At 57.3% G+C, this 17,228-nt stretch overlaps 1 protein-coding gene across 3 annotated transcripts in view; it reads left to right on the forward strand.

Annotated features, from left to right (window-relative positions):
- Positions 1-722: 722 nt before the first annotated feature.
- Positions 723-17,228, forward strand: part of ELL (elongation factor for RNA polymerase II) — a 52,624-nt gene continuing 36,118 nt past the window's right edge. The window contains exon 1 of one of the 3 annotated variants that reach the window (XM_040537582.1): positions 723-910. In XM_040537582.1, coding sequence (XP_040393516.1) covers positions 776-910 — 135 coding nt within the window. In that variant the 5' untranslated portion in view covers positions 723-775. Of the gene's footprint in view, positions 911-2,378; positions 2,537-14,461; positions 14,612-17,228 lie in introns of those variants that run through there. The other 2 variants (XM_040537583.1, XM_040537584.1) reach the window with 2 other exon arrangements.

A 17,228-nucleotide genomic window follows, 5' to 3' on the forward strand; every position in this document is an offset into this window, starting at 1 on the left:
GGAGGCCATGTCCCCTGAGAGAGGCTGCGTCCCCTCCCTCTCAAGGGAGGCCACGTTCCTCGGCCCTTGGGGGCGGCCCCGTCCCCTACCCCTTGGGGGAAGGCCACGTCCGTTGGAGGGAGGCCGCGTCCCCTAATTCCTTGGTGGAAGGCCCCATCCCTTGGGAGGAGGCCATGGCCCCCAGCCCCAGGCCAGGCCCCGTTCCTGACCCCCCCCCCCGTCCCTGCCCCTCACCCCTGAGGCCCGAAGCCCCCCCCGGGCCCGGAGGCCGAGGCCCGCCCCCAGTCCCCGTGCCCTACGGGCAGCCCCGCGGCCCTCAGGCCCGGCACCCCCAGACCGCACCGGGGGGGGGGACGCCGGGCAGCAGCGGGGTCCCCGCCCCGCCGCCCCCCCCCCCACCCCCGCCGCCCCCCGGCGCCCCCTCTCCCCCCCAGCCCCCTCCGACCACCCCAAACCACCGCCCCCAGCGTGCCCCGCGGCCCCTCATTTGCATCTCCCCGCCTCACCCCCCCCAACTTCCCCCCTCACCCAATCAGACTCACCATCCGGCGGCGCCCGACCAATGAGAACGCGCGCCGCCCACCTCCTCGCCCCAGCAACAAGCTCCCTCCCCCTCCGTCCCCTCACCGTATAGGCGGAGCCGGCGGCGGCGCGATGAATAATTCATGAGGGAGGGGGGCGTGGCCGAGGGAAAGGGGAGGGGAAGGGAGGGGAGGGGGGGGAGCCGCGGGAGGCCCCGGCGGCCCGGGCGCGGAGGGGGAGAGACGGTCCCAAGATGGCGGCGCTGCAGGCGGAGCGCGGGTACGGGCTGTCCTGCGGCCGCCTCGGCCGCGGCACCCGCGTCTCCGTCTTCCACGTCAAGCTCACGGAGAGCGCCCTGCGCGCCTTCGAGAGCTACCAGGCCTGTAAGGTAGGGCCCGGGGACGGGGGGGGGGGGGGGACGGACGGGGGGTAACGGGGGGGGGCACCCCGTGAGGGAGAGGAGGAGGAGGAGGAGGAGGAGGAGGAAGGCTCCGCCACGAGGCCGCGGCTCTGTGGGGCTGGGGCTCCTTCAGCCTCCTCTTCTTCCTCCTCACGAGGGTGAGGGGGGGGTGCTGGGCCTTTCGTTGTGGGGTGAGGGGGGGGCGGTTCCCCCTCCTCCCCCCGTGGTGTGAGGCCCCCCCCCCCCCCCCCTTTGGGGGGAGGATGAGGAAATTTTCTGGGGGGGGTCCCGGAACCCCCGGGGGTTTGGGGGTGTCTCGGCCCTCTCCCCCCACCCGGCTCTATTTGAGGGGATGGGGAGGTGGAGATGGGGGTCTTGTCCCCCCCCTCGCCCCCCCGGTTCTGTGTGAGGAGATGGGGGGGACGTGGCCCCCCCGCATCTGGGGGACGTGGGGGGGGGGGGGCCCCTGCCCCCCCAATTCTCTGTCAGAGGATGGGGAGATGGGGGAACCCCCCCTCTCCCCATTTATTGGGGGAGATGGGGGGGTCAGCCCAGTGTTAGGGGTCTGAGGGTGGGAGGGGGGGCTCGCTGCCACCACTCCCCCCCCCCCCCCCCCCCATTATGCCCTGATGGCCTTGGGGGTGGCCACCCCTGTTCCTGTCCCCCCCTGGTTGGTGTTTGAGGGGTGTCGGTGTGCCCCCCCCATAGGTGAGTGTTAGGGGGTGTCGTGCCCCCCCAGTGAGCCCTTGTTGGGGACCGGGGGGTGTTGGTGTGTGGCCCCCCCGCCGTGTGGAACTGAGCCATATACCCCCCCCCCCAGGACGTGACTTGGGGGGGGGGGAGGGACACGACACCACACGTCTCGGTGCCACCCCCGGTAAACGACCGAGGGGCTGCCGGTGAGGGGGGGCTCTCGTCGTCCCCTCTCCTCAGTGACTGTGGAACCCCCCCCCTGGTATGTGACACCGGTAAGCGTGTGCGGGGCTGTGCCCCCCCCCCCCCCCCCCCCCGGAACTGTGCTGGGGGTTACCAGAACCCGGCCTCAGCCCCCCCAGCGAATGGGGGGGGCCACCCGGTGCTGGTGTCCCTCTCGGGGGGTCCCCACCTCGCTGTCACCCCCCCACCCTTGCTGTAACCCCCCCCCTTCAGCCCGGTGTGGTGCTCCGGGGGGGGGGGGGGGGGCGGCTTGGGGCTGGGGCCGTATTTTGAAATTTCCAGATTGTCTCTTCGGAGATATTTCCCTGAAACGCGGCCAGAGAGCTTATTAGTCATGTAAATAAAGAATAATGGAAATGCTCAGCGTCTGTCGCCGCGATGGGGCAGGCAGGAATTAGAAAGCTGTGCTTTTCAGTGCGTTTTTTTGTGCTTTTTTATTTCCCCCCCCCCCCCCCCGCCCCCTTTTCTCCTCCGATCCCGCGAGGAGCGTGGCTGTAGCCGTCTCTTCACCTTGCCAGGGAGCTGGGGGAAGCTGGGAACCTAACCCGTTTGTCATTAGGAGCGTCCTGCCTGCCAGCTTCTGTAGGATAAACCATATGTTGTCACAACACTATTTTTAATTTCGGGTGTTGGTTACATCACAGCGCTGAATTGGGCAATCTCGGCATGAGGACGAAGGTAATTGCCGTTCCAGGGTTTATCAACTTATATTTTAATGAGTGTTTATCGGCATTATGAGACTTCGGGAGCAATAAAAGTGACTCGGACGGACTGGGTTGTTAGCTTTTTTTTATTTTATTTTTTTTTTCCCTGAAAAATGAAAATTAACAACAAAAAAATCCGGAGAAATGCGGCGTATGCACGGGGGGAGCCTTTTCTTTTGGGGGGGGGGGCGAGTAGGAAGACTCCAGGCAGCTGCGTTAAATATTTTGGGAAGCTATTCTGGGTCCGCGTCGCGCATGAATAGTGGTGTTTATTTTCTAAATGAAGTCTGGTCTCGGGCTCGTTTGGTGGCCGACGGCCACTAATGAACTTTGCTTCCTTCCCCGCCACCCAAAAGAGGAATAGTCAGAGGCTGCTGGTGATTAACTGGGCAGGAGAGGATAAGGGCAGAAGAGCTGGCTTGTTTGGGCAGTGAATAACGCCACAATTAGTGGGCTGTTAAACACACACGCTCCTTCTGCCTTTCTTCTATAAACAGTTTCTCCGGCCCGTCCAACGTCCCTGCTCCCTGCGCCGCCGAGGACCTTCACGGGCTCCGGTTTAGCTTTTGCTCTGCAGTAGGTAAACGGGGGGGGGGGGGGTAAAAACCCACAAAACTCTCCAAGGCTTCTCCTCGCTTTGGTTTTGGAGGCGGCGTGAGTGACGGCGGCGCGGTGCCACGGCCCGGGACCCGACGCTGGGCTTGGCGTTGCCTCCGGTCCACGCGCGTGCAGCCCGACCGGCCCCGCGCGCCGCGGCCTTAGCGCGATCCCTGCGACACGGCGCTGTCTGGCGGCCGGAACAGCCGGGGGAATGTCTTCGGTCGCTTGCTCGAGTTGGTTCCTGGTCTAATAATAATGTCTCGGGGTTACATAATCCAAAAAACGATCGCCCGGCCGGGCGAGCTGCCACTGGGTTTTAGTGTCCCTTGTGCCAGAGCGCTCGGCGTGGGGCTGTGCCCTGCGCAGAGCAGGCGGCAGGGCTGCGGGGGAGCAAAATTTGCCTTCCTGAGTCTCTCCCGCTCGGGTCCCTGCCAAACCGTCCGTGTCCCAGCGAGGAAAAACCGGCGGATTTTGGTGTAGTGGTGCCCGGCGTTTGAGGAAGGCGTTCGGAGAGCGTGGGGCTGCTGCTGAGGTGGCCTGGATCGTGGGGATGCGTGCTCCTTGTGCTCCATGGAGGGTCTTTCTCCAGTGAGAGCAGGGTACCCGAAAAAAAAAAGAAGTCATCTCGTAGCAAAAATACCGTGGGGTTTCTTAAGGGACCCTGTGGGAGGTCACCCATCTGCTCCTTGTGAAACTTGCAGCCTTCTGAAACCACTTCCCCGCGGTTGTGAAACCGAGCGCTGCCTGCTGCGGGCCGAGCGCTGGGAAGCTGCCCCGGTCGGCGCCGGTCCCGTCCCTTGGCCCAGAGCAGCTCCTGGCTCTCCAAGGAACGCGCTCCGCCGTTCCCTTCCCTTTTCCGCATCCCTTCGGGCGCGCGTGCGGGCTGCGTCGAGGCTTCCCGACTCCTCCACCCCAAAAACTGAGGCCCAAATTCTTCCCGTCCCCATTGGTTTGCCCCCAGCTCTCGTGGTGTGGGGCGAGGGGCACAGGAACCCCTCGTGCCTCTGCCTCGTTTTCCCCTTTTCCTTCTTTCCCACCCGTTAGCAGCATCCTGGGGTCCCTGGTACGGGGAATGAGGCACTCCCTGGGTGAAGTTACGTGGCGGGCCTGGCCGTAGGGCAGGTGCTGCTGGCGTGGAAATATCTCGGCCGTTCCCGGAACCCTTACCCGGGAATTTCCCGACTTTTACTCATTTATCTAAAAAACGGGTGGCGTGGTTTAAGGAGCAGAGCTAGCGAGCCTGCACGATGGCTTTTGATAAGAAATGACGCGACGGCGGCCGCGCACCTTTCTCTTGTATTTGTAGCTGTGTGAGGCCGACGGAGGCTGCGCGGGGCCGGGCAGCCCCTACGGATGCCTGATTTTTGGGACGGTGCGGGGGGGGGCTCCGGCATCCCCGCCGCGGTCAGCGTGATGCGGGAGCAGCCGAGCAGTGCTCCCGTGCTAACTCCTCCCTGCCCCTGCTGCACGAAATGTTTCGGACCGCAGCCACCGCTCGGTTCACCGGTGAACTTTGGCAGGTGCACAAATATTTGTTGGGGGCCAGGCGGAGATAACCGAAGCACGTTGCCCCCGGGCTCTCCCAAAGCGAATTTTGGAACCGTGGTCTGGCGAGCGCGGCTTCCGAGTCACCTTCCCCGCGCCTTAATCCGGCAAAAGTTCTCCCTCAAAGCCTGGGGTTGAGCAGACCCCTGGAAGCCGCCGGGTTTTGCGAGGGCTTTTCCAGCCTTTGCTTTCCGAGCAGATCGCTCCGGGTGCCTTCGTCTCGCCGCGCGTCAAGCACCGAAGAGAAAATGAAGGCTCCTGCTGTCGCTGCGGGGTCTGCAGGGCAACGCGTGCCTCTTCGGGCCGGCTCGGGAGCTGAACGCCGCTTGCGGGTGTCAGAAGGAGAAGAACAAGATGGCTTTTGAATCAGGCTTCATTGAATTATCTGCAGGCTCTTTGCATCACTCCTCTTTTCCTGTAACCTGTTTTTTCCTGCCCTATTAATTCGCCGATGCCGTAGTCCGTCAGAATTGAAGCTGTTACGACATCGGGAACATGAGCCGGTGACACGACTCGATGAATCAGCCCAGGGGAGGCTGCCCGGGGAGGAAGCTCGTCGTACACGTACGGCTCCTCGCCATCAGCGCAAACGGGACGGGATACGCAGAACGCGCCGCGCTCCCGCGGAACCTTCCCCTGCTGCCCTGGCCGCGGCACCTCCCCTCGGAAGGCAGGGGACAAAGAAACGTTTGACATTGTGCACGAGGAACGCTTCGGCCCGGGGCAGTTCCCTTCCAGTGATTTAGGGTAGCTTTTTCCCTCGACCATATAGCATTTAGATCCGCCGAAATTAGAGATTCATCTCTATAGTTTTCAAATTGCATGGGGAAGAATTGTCTGTAATTTACATCCAACGTGACGTACAGTTGCTATGGGATTCGGTGGCAAATTATAAACCCATTATGCTTTTTTTTTTTTTGTACTGGTGGTAGCAGACTACAGAAGTAGGTCTAATTGGTGCCCTGCCAGGGGAAAATAGAAAGTTTGTGACAGAATCCCTGCGACTGAGGGTGCTTCTTTATAAATGGGATCTGCTTTTTATCAGCAAATCGTCTGCCCTGAGGGGGCACGATTAATCGGAGGGGTCGAGTTTGGCCTTTAATAACTTCTTGCTCTCTAACAGCTCTGGGGGAAGCGAACTTGACGATTAACCCCTTAGATTTTTATATTTTTAAGGAGTGTTCTGGCACTCGTATCAACGGATCCAGCAGCTGGATCCCGGTGATCGCAAGGCTAAACCTGTGCTCCTGGTCTGCTCGCTCCGTGCTTGGTTTCTTACTGAACTCGGACAGCATCAGAGGTAGAAATTCATCATTTTTTAAGTTGTTCTGAAGCGGGTCAGACAAAATACGTGTCAGGTGCCCACAGGGAGCAGTCAGCCCACCGTGCAGTGCCCTTTCGGGGCCGGTGGGGCCGCAGTGGGCAATCCTACGGCATCACGCTTCTGAATCTCTCTGGCCTGTCCAGTTGGGCTTTGTCATAGCACCACTTGGCAGAGCTCGGAGGCTGTTGAAAGATCTCGCTCGCACGGTGCCGGCTCTGTGGGGACAGCACGAGGGCCTCTTGCTGGTGTGGTTGATTTGGGGAAGCGTTTTGGGGTCTCGGTAGCTTGCTCCGCGTTACCTCCTGAGCGATTCGTCTGTGCCCGGCTCTGGCTGTGACTTGTGAGCGTCTCCAAATCCCCAGCGTTTGTGCGTGTCGAAGAGGTGGGAAGGGACGGGCTGCATGCGTCACGCTCGTGCTCGTGTGTGCCAGCTAATCCGCGGGAGGAGAACGCGTTTTGGCTGACTTAGGGGTTTTGCTGCTAACGCACAGGAGGAGGCGTCTGAGTGGACGGGGTGGCTGCACGGGTTCGGGTGGACTTTGGAGAGGTGGTGCGAGCCTGGGATATCCCATACCAAATACCCTCGGTTTGTGACCACAGCCGGGGAACGTGCTGCCTTCTTTGGGCTCGGGGGCAAGCGGTCCTCAGCTCGGCGTCCTATAACCCCCCGAGGCTGAGCTCGAGTTCTCTCTGAATAATTAAGGTTAACGCCGTTTCTGGGGGAACCGTTATCTGCAGCTATCTTAATTCTGATGAGAAGAAGCGCCAGCTGACGGCGTCTGCGCTGATATTTTGTACGGGGTGCCTCCAGAGGAGACATCACCGGCGGTAGGCTTCTCCATCCGCCGTGCCTGGGCTCGACCTAGATGCATTAGCCAGGAAAGGAGCCTGCGTTGACTGATAAGAGTTTTCTGCAGTAGCTCAAGTGTTGCTTGGAAACGTCCAGTGTACAGCAGGCAACTTTTGCACGCCGTGGTAACCCAGCATCGCCTTTTGACTCTTTTTTTTTTTTTTTTTTTTTCCTTTTCTCCTTAAGAATTGTTACAAGAGGCAGCAGGATGGCCCCTCTGCCTTGCAGGCTGGCGGTGTGCATCGCCGCTGCAGCGGGGGAGCAGCCGTCCAAAACCCAACCCGCTGCGCGCCGCTCCAGCGAGAAGGCAGGCTAGAAAAACACCGCTCCGCGCGCCCGGTCTCTCCTTTCTTTACATTGGATTAGTGCCTTTTTAATTTAAAGAAAGCAGCGTTTGCTTCACTTGAAAGGAGGTCACCGCTTGCGAGCACGGCTCCGCTGAGCTGCCCACCTCCAGCTTTCCCCGGCCTGCCAGCCCGACTGCCGTTAACCCTCTGCGCAGCACCGGAGCTGCCCTCGCCTTTCGGGACCGAGAGAAGATCTCAGCCTAAGGCTTTTGGGGCAAACCAAGACGTTTTCCTTGCTTCGAAGCCTCCTCGAGCCGTGCGTGGAACCTGCAGCCGCCCGCCGAGGCTCCGGCTGCGGGCCCGGGGCATGCCTCCCGCGGGAAAAGTAGGTCACCGCGGGGAGAGGGCTGGCTCTGGTGGCTCCCAGCCTGATCCCTGCCTGGTGCTGCAAGCGAGGCTGGAATTGCGCTGCTGGCTCCGTCAGCCGCTCCGAATTGTGCCGCGGGTCTAATGGCAGACACGGACTTTTTGGGTTTAAATCCACGCGTGACGGGGATTAGCGAGCGCCCCGAAACTTCCTAAAAGCAGCTCCTCGCCTAAACCCTTGTAGGATTTAGCTTTCGTCGGTGCAAACATCCTCTCGGCTGCTCGGCAGGGCTATTTGGAGACCCCTGCCGTTCAGCCGATAGGCCGCCCTTCGATAATAGGGCAGGGACCTGGCGCAGCAGTTTGCTTCGTGTAGGCCCAGTGCTGGGAGGGCACGTTCAGCTAATTGCCATTATTTAGCAAGGGCAGGCGCGTTACTCAAAAGCCCAGCAAACAGCCCAGCAGGATGGAAGAAACGCTAGCTCGCTCCGTGTCGTGATGCCCAGAGGATCCATATTTTTCTAAAACCGAAGTGGAAGACGTTAATTTAATCTTTGGTCTGTGCTCTTACTCACTGAGGGCCCGTTCTGCGATGGGCTGCGATCGATCCGTTGCGTGCCAGTTGTGGTTATTTGAATCATATTTCCACATTTCAGTGTCTAGACTTTATGTTTGGGTGAGTTTTGTTGTACCTTTCCAGCTCCGGCGCTGACTGCAGTTGTTCTTGGCTCCCTGTTTCCACGAGCAAGTCAAGCGGGCTGTGTTCCTGTCTCCCGCAGTCCCCAAAAAGAAGGGAACGAGGGAATTTTTCTCCCCTGGGGCAATCCCAGCGTGGACGAGCTGGGCTCTGCCATTCGGTGACAGCACACCAAGGGCAAGGAAACGCAGATGGCAGGGGACAAATCTCTTCTCCCTCGTCCTTGCGCGGGGCAAAACGTGCTGTGAAAAAGGTAGGCTCTGGGTGTGGGGAGTCCGGGCCAGGAAAACCCAGCGAATGCCCACGTTGGAAATTAAAGAGCTGCTAATCCACCCGGGAAAGAGCGTCGGTTGAGGGCGAAGCAGCCTTTTAATGGCCTGTAGCTACCGTGCTTGGTGTGGAGCTGGAAGCTTTCTTGCACTTGAGGATGTTCAGGGCTGGACACGACTGGCTCTGCCTTCAGACAGAAGGACAGGGCCGTGTCCAGTAAGTCTGAGAGTTCCTCCAAGGCTTGAAGAAGTCGATAACGACTTGGACCTAGAGTACGTTGGCCTCCGTGTGGCCAGCAGGTAGGACAGGCTTCGGGAACTGCAAAAGGAAGCAGAGACTTGGGCAGAGAGGTGCGCTGAGGCTGGGCTCGGTACCGAAAACGAGTCCAGACCTCCTGGTAGACGGGACCGTGGATAAATGGGTGGAAGGAAATAACGTTCGCTGCTCGTCATTAACTTGTGCAGCTCGCCGCCGTGAGGTTTAAAAGGCCTAAGTGCATCTGAATAACAAGAAAAATTGGCCATGTGGTATGCAAAGGATGAAGGTTGTGGTTCAACTCCTCCACGCACCCCTGCCCGTGCGGCGGCGGCTCTGCTCCCGTTCCCCCGGTGCCGGGGCAGCCAGCCGGGTGCCCGAGCCCGGCTTTACCTCTTCCAGGGGACCGAGCTCCGTGCAAACGGTGCCGTAAAATCCCTCCTCCCCTTCCAGACCCAGGACGGAGCGGCTATTTTTCACAGCCCTGCACGGGCGGGGTGGCGAGGAGGCAAATTTTTCCGCCCTGCCTGAGCTTGGGCAAGCGGAAATTGTGCGCTGGGAGCCTTCCGAGGCGGGCGGCCGCGCTGGGCTCACCTCGCCACGGGAGGCTGGGGAGGGAGCTGCCCTCGCTCGCAGCCAGAGCTTAAGGTCCGCGCCTTTGAAGTCGTTCCCTGGGCGTCCGCCGCTCGCCGGAGGTGTGGTGTGGCCGGGCACCGTCGGGTCGCCGCGACTCAGCGCCTCCCAGGCTCGTGGGGCCGCGGCACGCGGGCCCGAACCCGGCGCGTAAAAAAGGCGTGATTCAGAGCGAGGCGAGGGCGGTTGGGAGCCGGGAAGAAGTTCACGCGGGTCAGAGCGTGGGGCGCCGCGAGTCACGGGGCGGCCGCGTTTCCTTCGGCGGCCTCTGATGCACGCGCTGCTGACGACAGCCGGGGCCCCGCAGCTCTTTGAACCCTCAGCTCCTGCGTCCCCGCTTCGCTCAGATCGCTCGGGGAAATGCTGACGGCACCTGGCCGCGCTTCCACGGCGCTCGGCCGCCGGAGCCGGCGAAGCCCGAATCGTGACCTCCCCGCGGAATTAAGAACCTCTCGTGCTCTCAGAAATAGTCCCTTAAGACGCGCGTAGGAGCTCGGCTGGCCGCTTGCTTTGGGAAGCAGCTCTGCGGCGCCCGTGGCAGCGACCTCGCGGCTGGCCGGGCTCGCAGGGGCAGCCACAGCCGGGTGGTCCCACACCCTGCTTCGTTCTCACACGGAAGGTGCTCGGTAATAAAACAGAACCTCAGTTATCTGTGGCCTTAGGGGGTCGCTGGGGAAGTAGCTGGTACTTCTCTTTTCTTTGCAGGCAAAGAAAAAAAAGCAAAATTTTTTTTTCCAAAATGCAACGAAAAGCAAAAATTTCTTTTTCCAAAATGCAAAGAAAACCAATTTTTTTCCAAGAGTCCTTCGGCGTTGCTGTGGGTCTGTGCGCCCCGACGCTGATGAAGAGGAGGATCCTTCCCATTCAAGGCCCCTCAGAGCTGGGCCAATTTGGACACGGGTAACGAATGGCCACCGGTGCTCGTCTGTGTTCCACAAGTGTGGCTTTCTGAAGGAGAAGGAAAATTACAACACGAGCCGTCGTAGGGTAAAACCAAACCCAAACTAACCCGGTTCTTCCAGCCCGGAGTCTGGGAGCAGGCCGAGGGTCCTGGAGCACGCAGCTCCGCTCCGGAGGCAGCTTTTAGTTTAATTTGGGAAATGGGGAGGGGGAAGACAACGGATAAAGTAAATCGTTCGTACGCTATGTAAAAGTCGATGGGATTTCTTGGATCTGCCTGAGATACGCGCTTCGGTTGCAACCACTCGCAAACTTTTTTCCAGCGCTCGATGTGGAAATCGTTTGCGGACGTAACGAGGACTTTGCTCGTAATCCACCAAAACGGCACAGCGGCGATTACTGCGCTGCCACCTGCGACACTTTCTGGCTCGGTTTCCTAACCTGACAGCAGGGAACAGCCCGGCTACGCCCGAGGGTTTGGTGTTGGAGTGCCCGGCGTGGCTCTGCGACCCTTCCTTTGTCTCACATTTATCTCACTGGACGTTTATCTCACTTCTATCTCATGTAGGTGCTGCCTGCAGGTCGGAGCTCTCTCTCGTACAATTAGGGCCATTTAACACAACATAAAGGCCTTTTATTCATCATTAAGGCCAAATTTACGGCAGGGAGGAGCACGCTTTTATTCTAACCTCAGAAGAAAGCAAAACGCTTCAGCTACCTGGAGCTCGGGCGGATTGTTACATTTAGCCCCAAAATTCTGGGCAGACAATTAAGTGCCGGCTCAGCGGCCACACCGCCTGCAGGAATTAAATGAACCACCCGGGCTCCCTCCGTCAGGCCAAAGAGATTCTCTGTCCTCATGCCTGAAATCTCTCGGGGCGTTTGGGCTTGCACCCGGGAGCCTTCCTGCAGCTCTGTGGCCGCCAGAGGTGGTATGTTTTTATTCCTCTTATCTGAAACATTTTCGTGTTCATTTTTGGCATGTGTTGTAACCTGAACTTTCACAGGTGTCCTTGCGGGGAGCGGAGAAACATCTGATTTTTATTTATTTATTTATTTTTAGGGGTAGATTTTTGCCAGTTTAGAAGAGTGTGTTCTTTCTTCTCCTGTTTGTTACTTTATTTTTGGAGCGGGTTTGTTGCCGACCAGCCTGGCAGTGCAAATAAAGCCGTGGCTGGAACAGTGCGGGGCCTGTGCTTCTCGCCGGCTGCCTGCCGAGGGGAAGGGAGCACCTCGTTTAACTCAGCGCCGGCTTCTCCGGGCAGCTGCTGGGACGGAGCCAGCACCCCGAAGGGTGGCGTTGGCCAGGAGGTGCTGGCAGCGACGTGCGAGGGGACGGTACGTAGCGCAGAGGTCACGGCGCGACAGAAAACCCCGTGGCTGGTTCGTTTAGCGCTTTCAGCTGGATTTTTGTCATCGGTAGATTCCCCCCGCGATGGGAAAGCTGGCGTTTGGGCTGACTTTATCGATTATTGTCCCACGAAGGTAGGGAGGTGATAGGAAATCGCAGCAGTGCCGTGGTGCCAGCGCTGGGTCCTGACGCTCGTGTTCCCGGAGTCCCAGCCAGCATCGGGGCACCTCTGGTTGGGCGTCCCCGACACCCGAGAGCAAAAAGCTTCAGCTTTTAAGGGAGATCTGGCTCACGGCGCGTTGCTGGTGGGGTTTCTCTTGGATCCTTTTAGGATCCCGGCTCTGCTGACTCCAGCTTAGCAGGGCTGGCTCTGACTTGGTGAGGAACGACTGAAGAGCGTCTTAAGTAGAGCTTTGGCAGCCCGGTAATTACGCTTTCAGTGTCAAGAGGACAGAGTTGGGCACACGGAGAAAACTGGTCCAGGCTTGTTTTCCTAGGCTCAGCAGCGTGCGCGTTAGGTGAGATTTGTCCCGGGATGGTTGAACGAGTTAGTCAATCTGATCTCTAAATTGCCTTTCTATATTTTTCTCTTGCAAGAAAAGTAGTAAAGCTGCGTGGAAGATAAGGATCGCCCTGATGTTTCAGCAGCTCCTTTAAGCCATCCTATGAGCACATCGGCAAGTGAATCAGCCGCGGTGTCTTCACAGGGCCGAAAATAAATGGGGCTTTCGTAAGCAAATGCGGTGGGCTGGAATTGCTGGGTTTTCATTAAAAGATTGCAGGGGAGAAAACGCTCTTTCCGATCCAGCCTTAGGGCCGTGTTGTTCATTAACTGATCGTCACTCCTGTTTGCCTTGCGCGATAAGTGCGCCGCTGCCGTCACAGCTGCCCTTCGCAGAGAATTGCTCCTTTTTTTTTTTTTTTATGGCTCGCTTTCCTGACAGGTGGGTTTTCTGCGCCGAGAACGCAAACAGCCGCAGCGTCCCTCTTCTAATCACTGAAGGCGGCTTTTCTCCAGGTGCTTCGCAGCTTGGTAACGCTGCGCTCGGTACAAAGGTCGCTTAAAAATCTGCCGTGCGGGCCAGCGACGTCCTGCTCCTTAATGAGCCTTAAAATGAGGCCTGGAGGGGCCGTGGGGCTGGCCAAGGAGAGGAGCAGGAGGAGACCCGCGGATGGGATCGCTGCGCCGGGACCCCGATGTCTGCGGTGCTCGCCTCCCTCGCATCGGGGGTTTTAATGTTTCTCTCGTTATGCAAAGCAGCGCAGGTGTCTGGCAGCACAGTTCGCCTTCTCAGAAGCCAGGCAACCGAAAGACGGTCAGGAATCGGCTCGTGCTGTTCTCAGACCGCTCCTGCCCACCTTCCACAACCTGACCCGGAGCGGCGAGGCGCCACGGCCCCGGCATGAGGTCCTGCAGCAAGCCCGCTCCTCGCTGCCGCCCTGCACGAGCCATTAAACAAAAGCTCCAAAACCTCGGGGTCCTTGCTCCCCGCCAGTCCCCGTTGCAGTTGGGCTGTTTTAAGGCCCTCGCTGTGATCCCGTTCGCCGGCCCGAAGCTCCTGTGCTGGAATTTCAGCACCTTCAGCCTCGCCTCGGTCTCCCCAGCTCCTTTGACTCTCCTCCAGTGAAAACTAGGTCAGAAACCACCGTCAGCTTCTGCTGTTTCACCGGTCCTGTTTTCTAAGTTGTAACCCGGCGTTGCTCTGGGTTTAATCGCTTGCTTTAACACACGAAACCTCTCAGCTGGCTTTGCACCAGCAGCCCGACGTGGCAGGGCAGGTGAAGCTGCTCCCAGTCGCATCTTGGCTGTAAAAGCCACGTTACCTTGGTTTGGGCTGAAAAGGTGAATTATCCCTTCATTACGTGTGATGCCTGAGATGCCAAACTGACAGATTTTTTCCACGAGCTCGCCCGAGCTGCGCGTTTGCTGGCGGTTTTTGTACAGGCAGCTTCCTAGCTGCGATTAGCCAGCTTCTCTTTGTGTCTGGGTGGCTTTTTCGCCCGATGGGTGAAAGAGAAATAGCCTAAAAAAATAAAAAGAAATCGAAGTAATTGGAAACCCGCAGATTGGCGAAGAACACAGTAAAGCAGGTATATTGGAGGCAATTTAAAATATTCATTTTTAAGTTTCCCAGGTGGGAAATGTAGCCGTGCTCCCCAGGCGGAGGAGCTTGGACCCAGGGGTGAAATGCTTCCTGTAAGGTCACGCGAGGAGAGCCTCTGATGGAGGGCAGATGGAACAAGGCTCCGCTCTGAATCGGGATCCGAGTTCCTCTGCATCGCTCCCACAGCGTGGCCTCTAGCCTCGGGTAGAAGAGCTCGGCCGTTTTAATCAATTATGGAAATTGTTTTATTTATGATAGGGACGAGGGGGAGTTAAGACACGCTCTCATGACACGCTTGCCCGTCTTATTTTGGGAAAGCACAGTTTTCTCCTAATGGTGGGGTGTTTTGTGTAGTTCAGAGGCTAAAACAAACAAACAAGCCTTTTAGTAGTACGTAGACTTAATGCAGCCGATTGTGGAAAAGCTTCCTTTTAACCGCGTAACTTCTGCCAGCCTTCTGAGCGCGGGGGCTGCCTTTCCATCCACATCTTCGGTCTGGCCAAGGCAGCGGGAATGTGTGCGCTTTATGCCCGTAAAGGTAAAGGACAAAGGTAAAGGACTGCCTGTAGGCAGCTTTTGTAGGGTAGCAGGTGAGGAAGAGGCGCCGCGAGCTCCTTTCGCGTGGCCGGTGCCGGTTTGGTGGCCGGGGCGGAGGATGCTTTGTTGACAAGCGCCTGGGTTCTGTTCCCATGGCAGTAGGGGAAACGGAGGTGCGGCAGTTGCCCCGGCTGGTGCAAGCCCTCTCCAGCTGCTGACCCTCGTCGGAGCTCAGAAGACGGAGTTGGGCAGGATAAAGGTGCAGGGTCTCGGCTCAGAGGAGCGTTTGGCCGCGGCACAACCGCCCCAGGAGCGGGCGAACGTCCATGGTGAGCATATTCTTCTCTGAGCGCATCCGTGCCGGTGAGCCAGCTCCCTGCTTCCTGCTCCCAGGAGGGAACCGCTCGTGGTCCTTCCTACGTTTAACGGCTCGTCCTGAATCTTTCCATCCAAGTTTATTGGAATTATCGGTTGTTGGTTTCGAATTTAAGGCCACTGAGGGTGCGAGGGGTGAGGGGTAGAAACGCTTTGCAGTCGCCGTGACCCTTTTGGGGAAATCGGACCGAACGTACCGCTGCCTTCGTGCATCTCAGACCCAACTTTGTCAAAATAGACCCAAGTGATTTTCCACGGTGGAAATGGTTTTCCTTAGGATGCTCGGAAACTTTCTGATCTCCTTTGAGCGGTGACCGCATCGCCAGCATCTAGTGAACAGTCCCAAGCCTCCCTTCTCTTCTGGAGGAGGCACAGAAGCCTTCTCTCAAGGTGTCTTGTACCAGAGGAATGGCTTTTAAAATATTAATCTCGGAGAATCTAAAACTCCTTAATGGTTCTTGGCTCATGGAAGTGTTTAAGTAAAGCCTTTAGGGAAAAACAGAACTGCCGTTCACCTTTAGCAGAGTTGGGAGTTTTGGATGATTCAGTTTCCTGCTGCCAGTTCGTTGTGTTGTGTTATTTTTTTCCAGTCCTTTCCCAATTTAACAAGCTCATCTGATAGCTACAATAAAATCCTGCCGCAGAAAACAAGCGGTGTTGCGTGCGTGAGATGATCACCCAGGGAATTTCGAGCAGGGATGTCTTAATGGGATCCTCGCCAGGCTAAGGGCTCTGTGAACTGTCTGCTAAGGCAAGCGTGTGCAGCTGCTGAACCATACCGCTGAATTTCTGTTGAGAGAGGGTTTAATAATTATTAAACTTATTAATATTTCCACTGTGCGTAGGCAGAATGGGAAACTTCTTTGTGGACTGGTGTTTCTTGTTGAAAATGGCATTTCAAAGCAAACCCATGCGTTCCAAAAACAAATCTAAGAGGGTTTGTTTTCCTCTGCCTGCACTTTAGAAATACCAATATTTGCCTTTCTTTTTCTATCCTGTCTTTGGCTTGCAGTGTGGTTGCTGTATCTGCTAACAGATTCAGCTGTGCTGAAAGGTAGACCTGGTAAGAAAGAGAGAGTTTCAGGCCATAGGAGCTGAGTTAAATTCTGGCTTAATTGTTAAATTTAAGGCATCTTTTTCTCTCGTATAAGCAGTGGCTGTAGAGTTGCTATATTTAAAGAGGACTGGTTTGGGGGGGCGGCGTTAATTTAACATAAAAATGACTTTTCCCCAAGCTCTATTTCAATTGCTTGCAAGTAACAAAACAATGGAACCCGCTTCTAGTTCTGTACTTATTTTTTTTTTGCGACGGACTTGCCAGCGCAGCACTGTCTTTGTGCCGGTGCTTTGAGGAACGTTGTTCCAACTTGTCTTCTGCCATCCCAGCTTCACCTTCTAGTCCGACTTACAGAAGAAATACCTTTTCTGGAAAAATTACAATGACTTTTTGGGCAGGATTTTGTCGATTTGTGGTGTTAGCAGGAAGGGGAAGGGGCTGCTGGACCTCTTTTGGGACTGGGCTGGGCAGAGGAGGGCGGAGAGGCGGGCAGGGGCATTGAATGAACGGGCAGGTTTGGTACAAGAGCGCCGTGCTGACTAATTACAGCAGCACAGCTCCGGGAGTTCCTGGCTCTCGGTTTCGGTGAGGGTCTGGAACACCCTTCTGTGATGAGGAACGGCCCCAGAAAATCCAATAGCTCAAAAAACGGAACTTCTCTTTTCTGAGGGATGCCGTCATTGTGTCAAAACTACCGGAGCGGAAGGGACCTCCTGGGTTATTGAGCTAAAAAAAAAAAAAAGGAATTGTGTGTTTTGGTAATTGTTGCGTAATAGCCACGTTTCTAATTGATTGCCAGACTGCTCTGAACAGTTGTACTGCACACAGGGACTACGCTGGGACGTGAGCCTTCCCTTTGCCTGAAAACCTTTAATTTGCGAGCCTTTGGAGATGGTGGCAGTTGGCCATCGGTCTTCTGCCGGTGAAACCTCGCCGAGGAGCCCGGTCTTGTTAACAGTGAAATTGGTGGGAGTTTGTAGTGATTAAGCTCCAGCTAATGATGCTGTAAGGTTCTCGTGGCACCCGGCGTTAGGCGTAAAGAGCGGAGGCTTTATGATTATTGCCTCTCTTGCTAGGCTTAATGAGCAGGTGTCCCTTAGCTCCCTGGAAAAGCAAAGGGGGGAAAAAAAAGAAAACCCTGGATAAAAAAGGAGCGAGAGGAGCGTTGCGCCGCTGCGAGATGCGCCGGCAGCCCCTAAACGAGGCCGACTCCTCCAGCAGCGCCGGAGACGGGTGGCTGTGCCTGAGTTAATTGGGATTTTGGGGTGCTCGGTGTCACAAAACCACCTTTGATCTCTCCCTCTTTCTTATAACGTGTTCCCCGTGACCTCGGACTGCGCGGTGTGGTGCGGGTCTGCGCTGCTTTCCCCGCGGACCCGAGGGAGCACCGTGGCCGCATCGAGCGGTGCCGCTGGGCGCCTGGTGGTGGGACCCAGCGGCTGACGGCTGTTAAAAAGCAGGGATTAAAGCATTATTGAGAACAGAAGCGTTGTGGCTCTTAAAAACGAGCTGGG

This window comes from Cygnus olor, chromosome 26 (assembly GCF_009769625.2).
Source record: "Cygnus olor isolate bCygOlo1 chromosome 26, bCygOlo1.pri.v2, whole genome shotgun sequence".
NCBI classification, from domain to species: Eukaryota; Metazoa; Chordata; class Aves; order Anseriformes; family Anatidae; genus Cygnus; species Cygnus olor.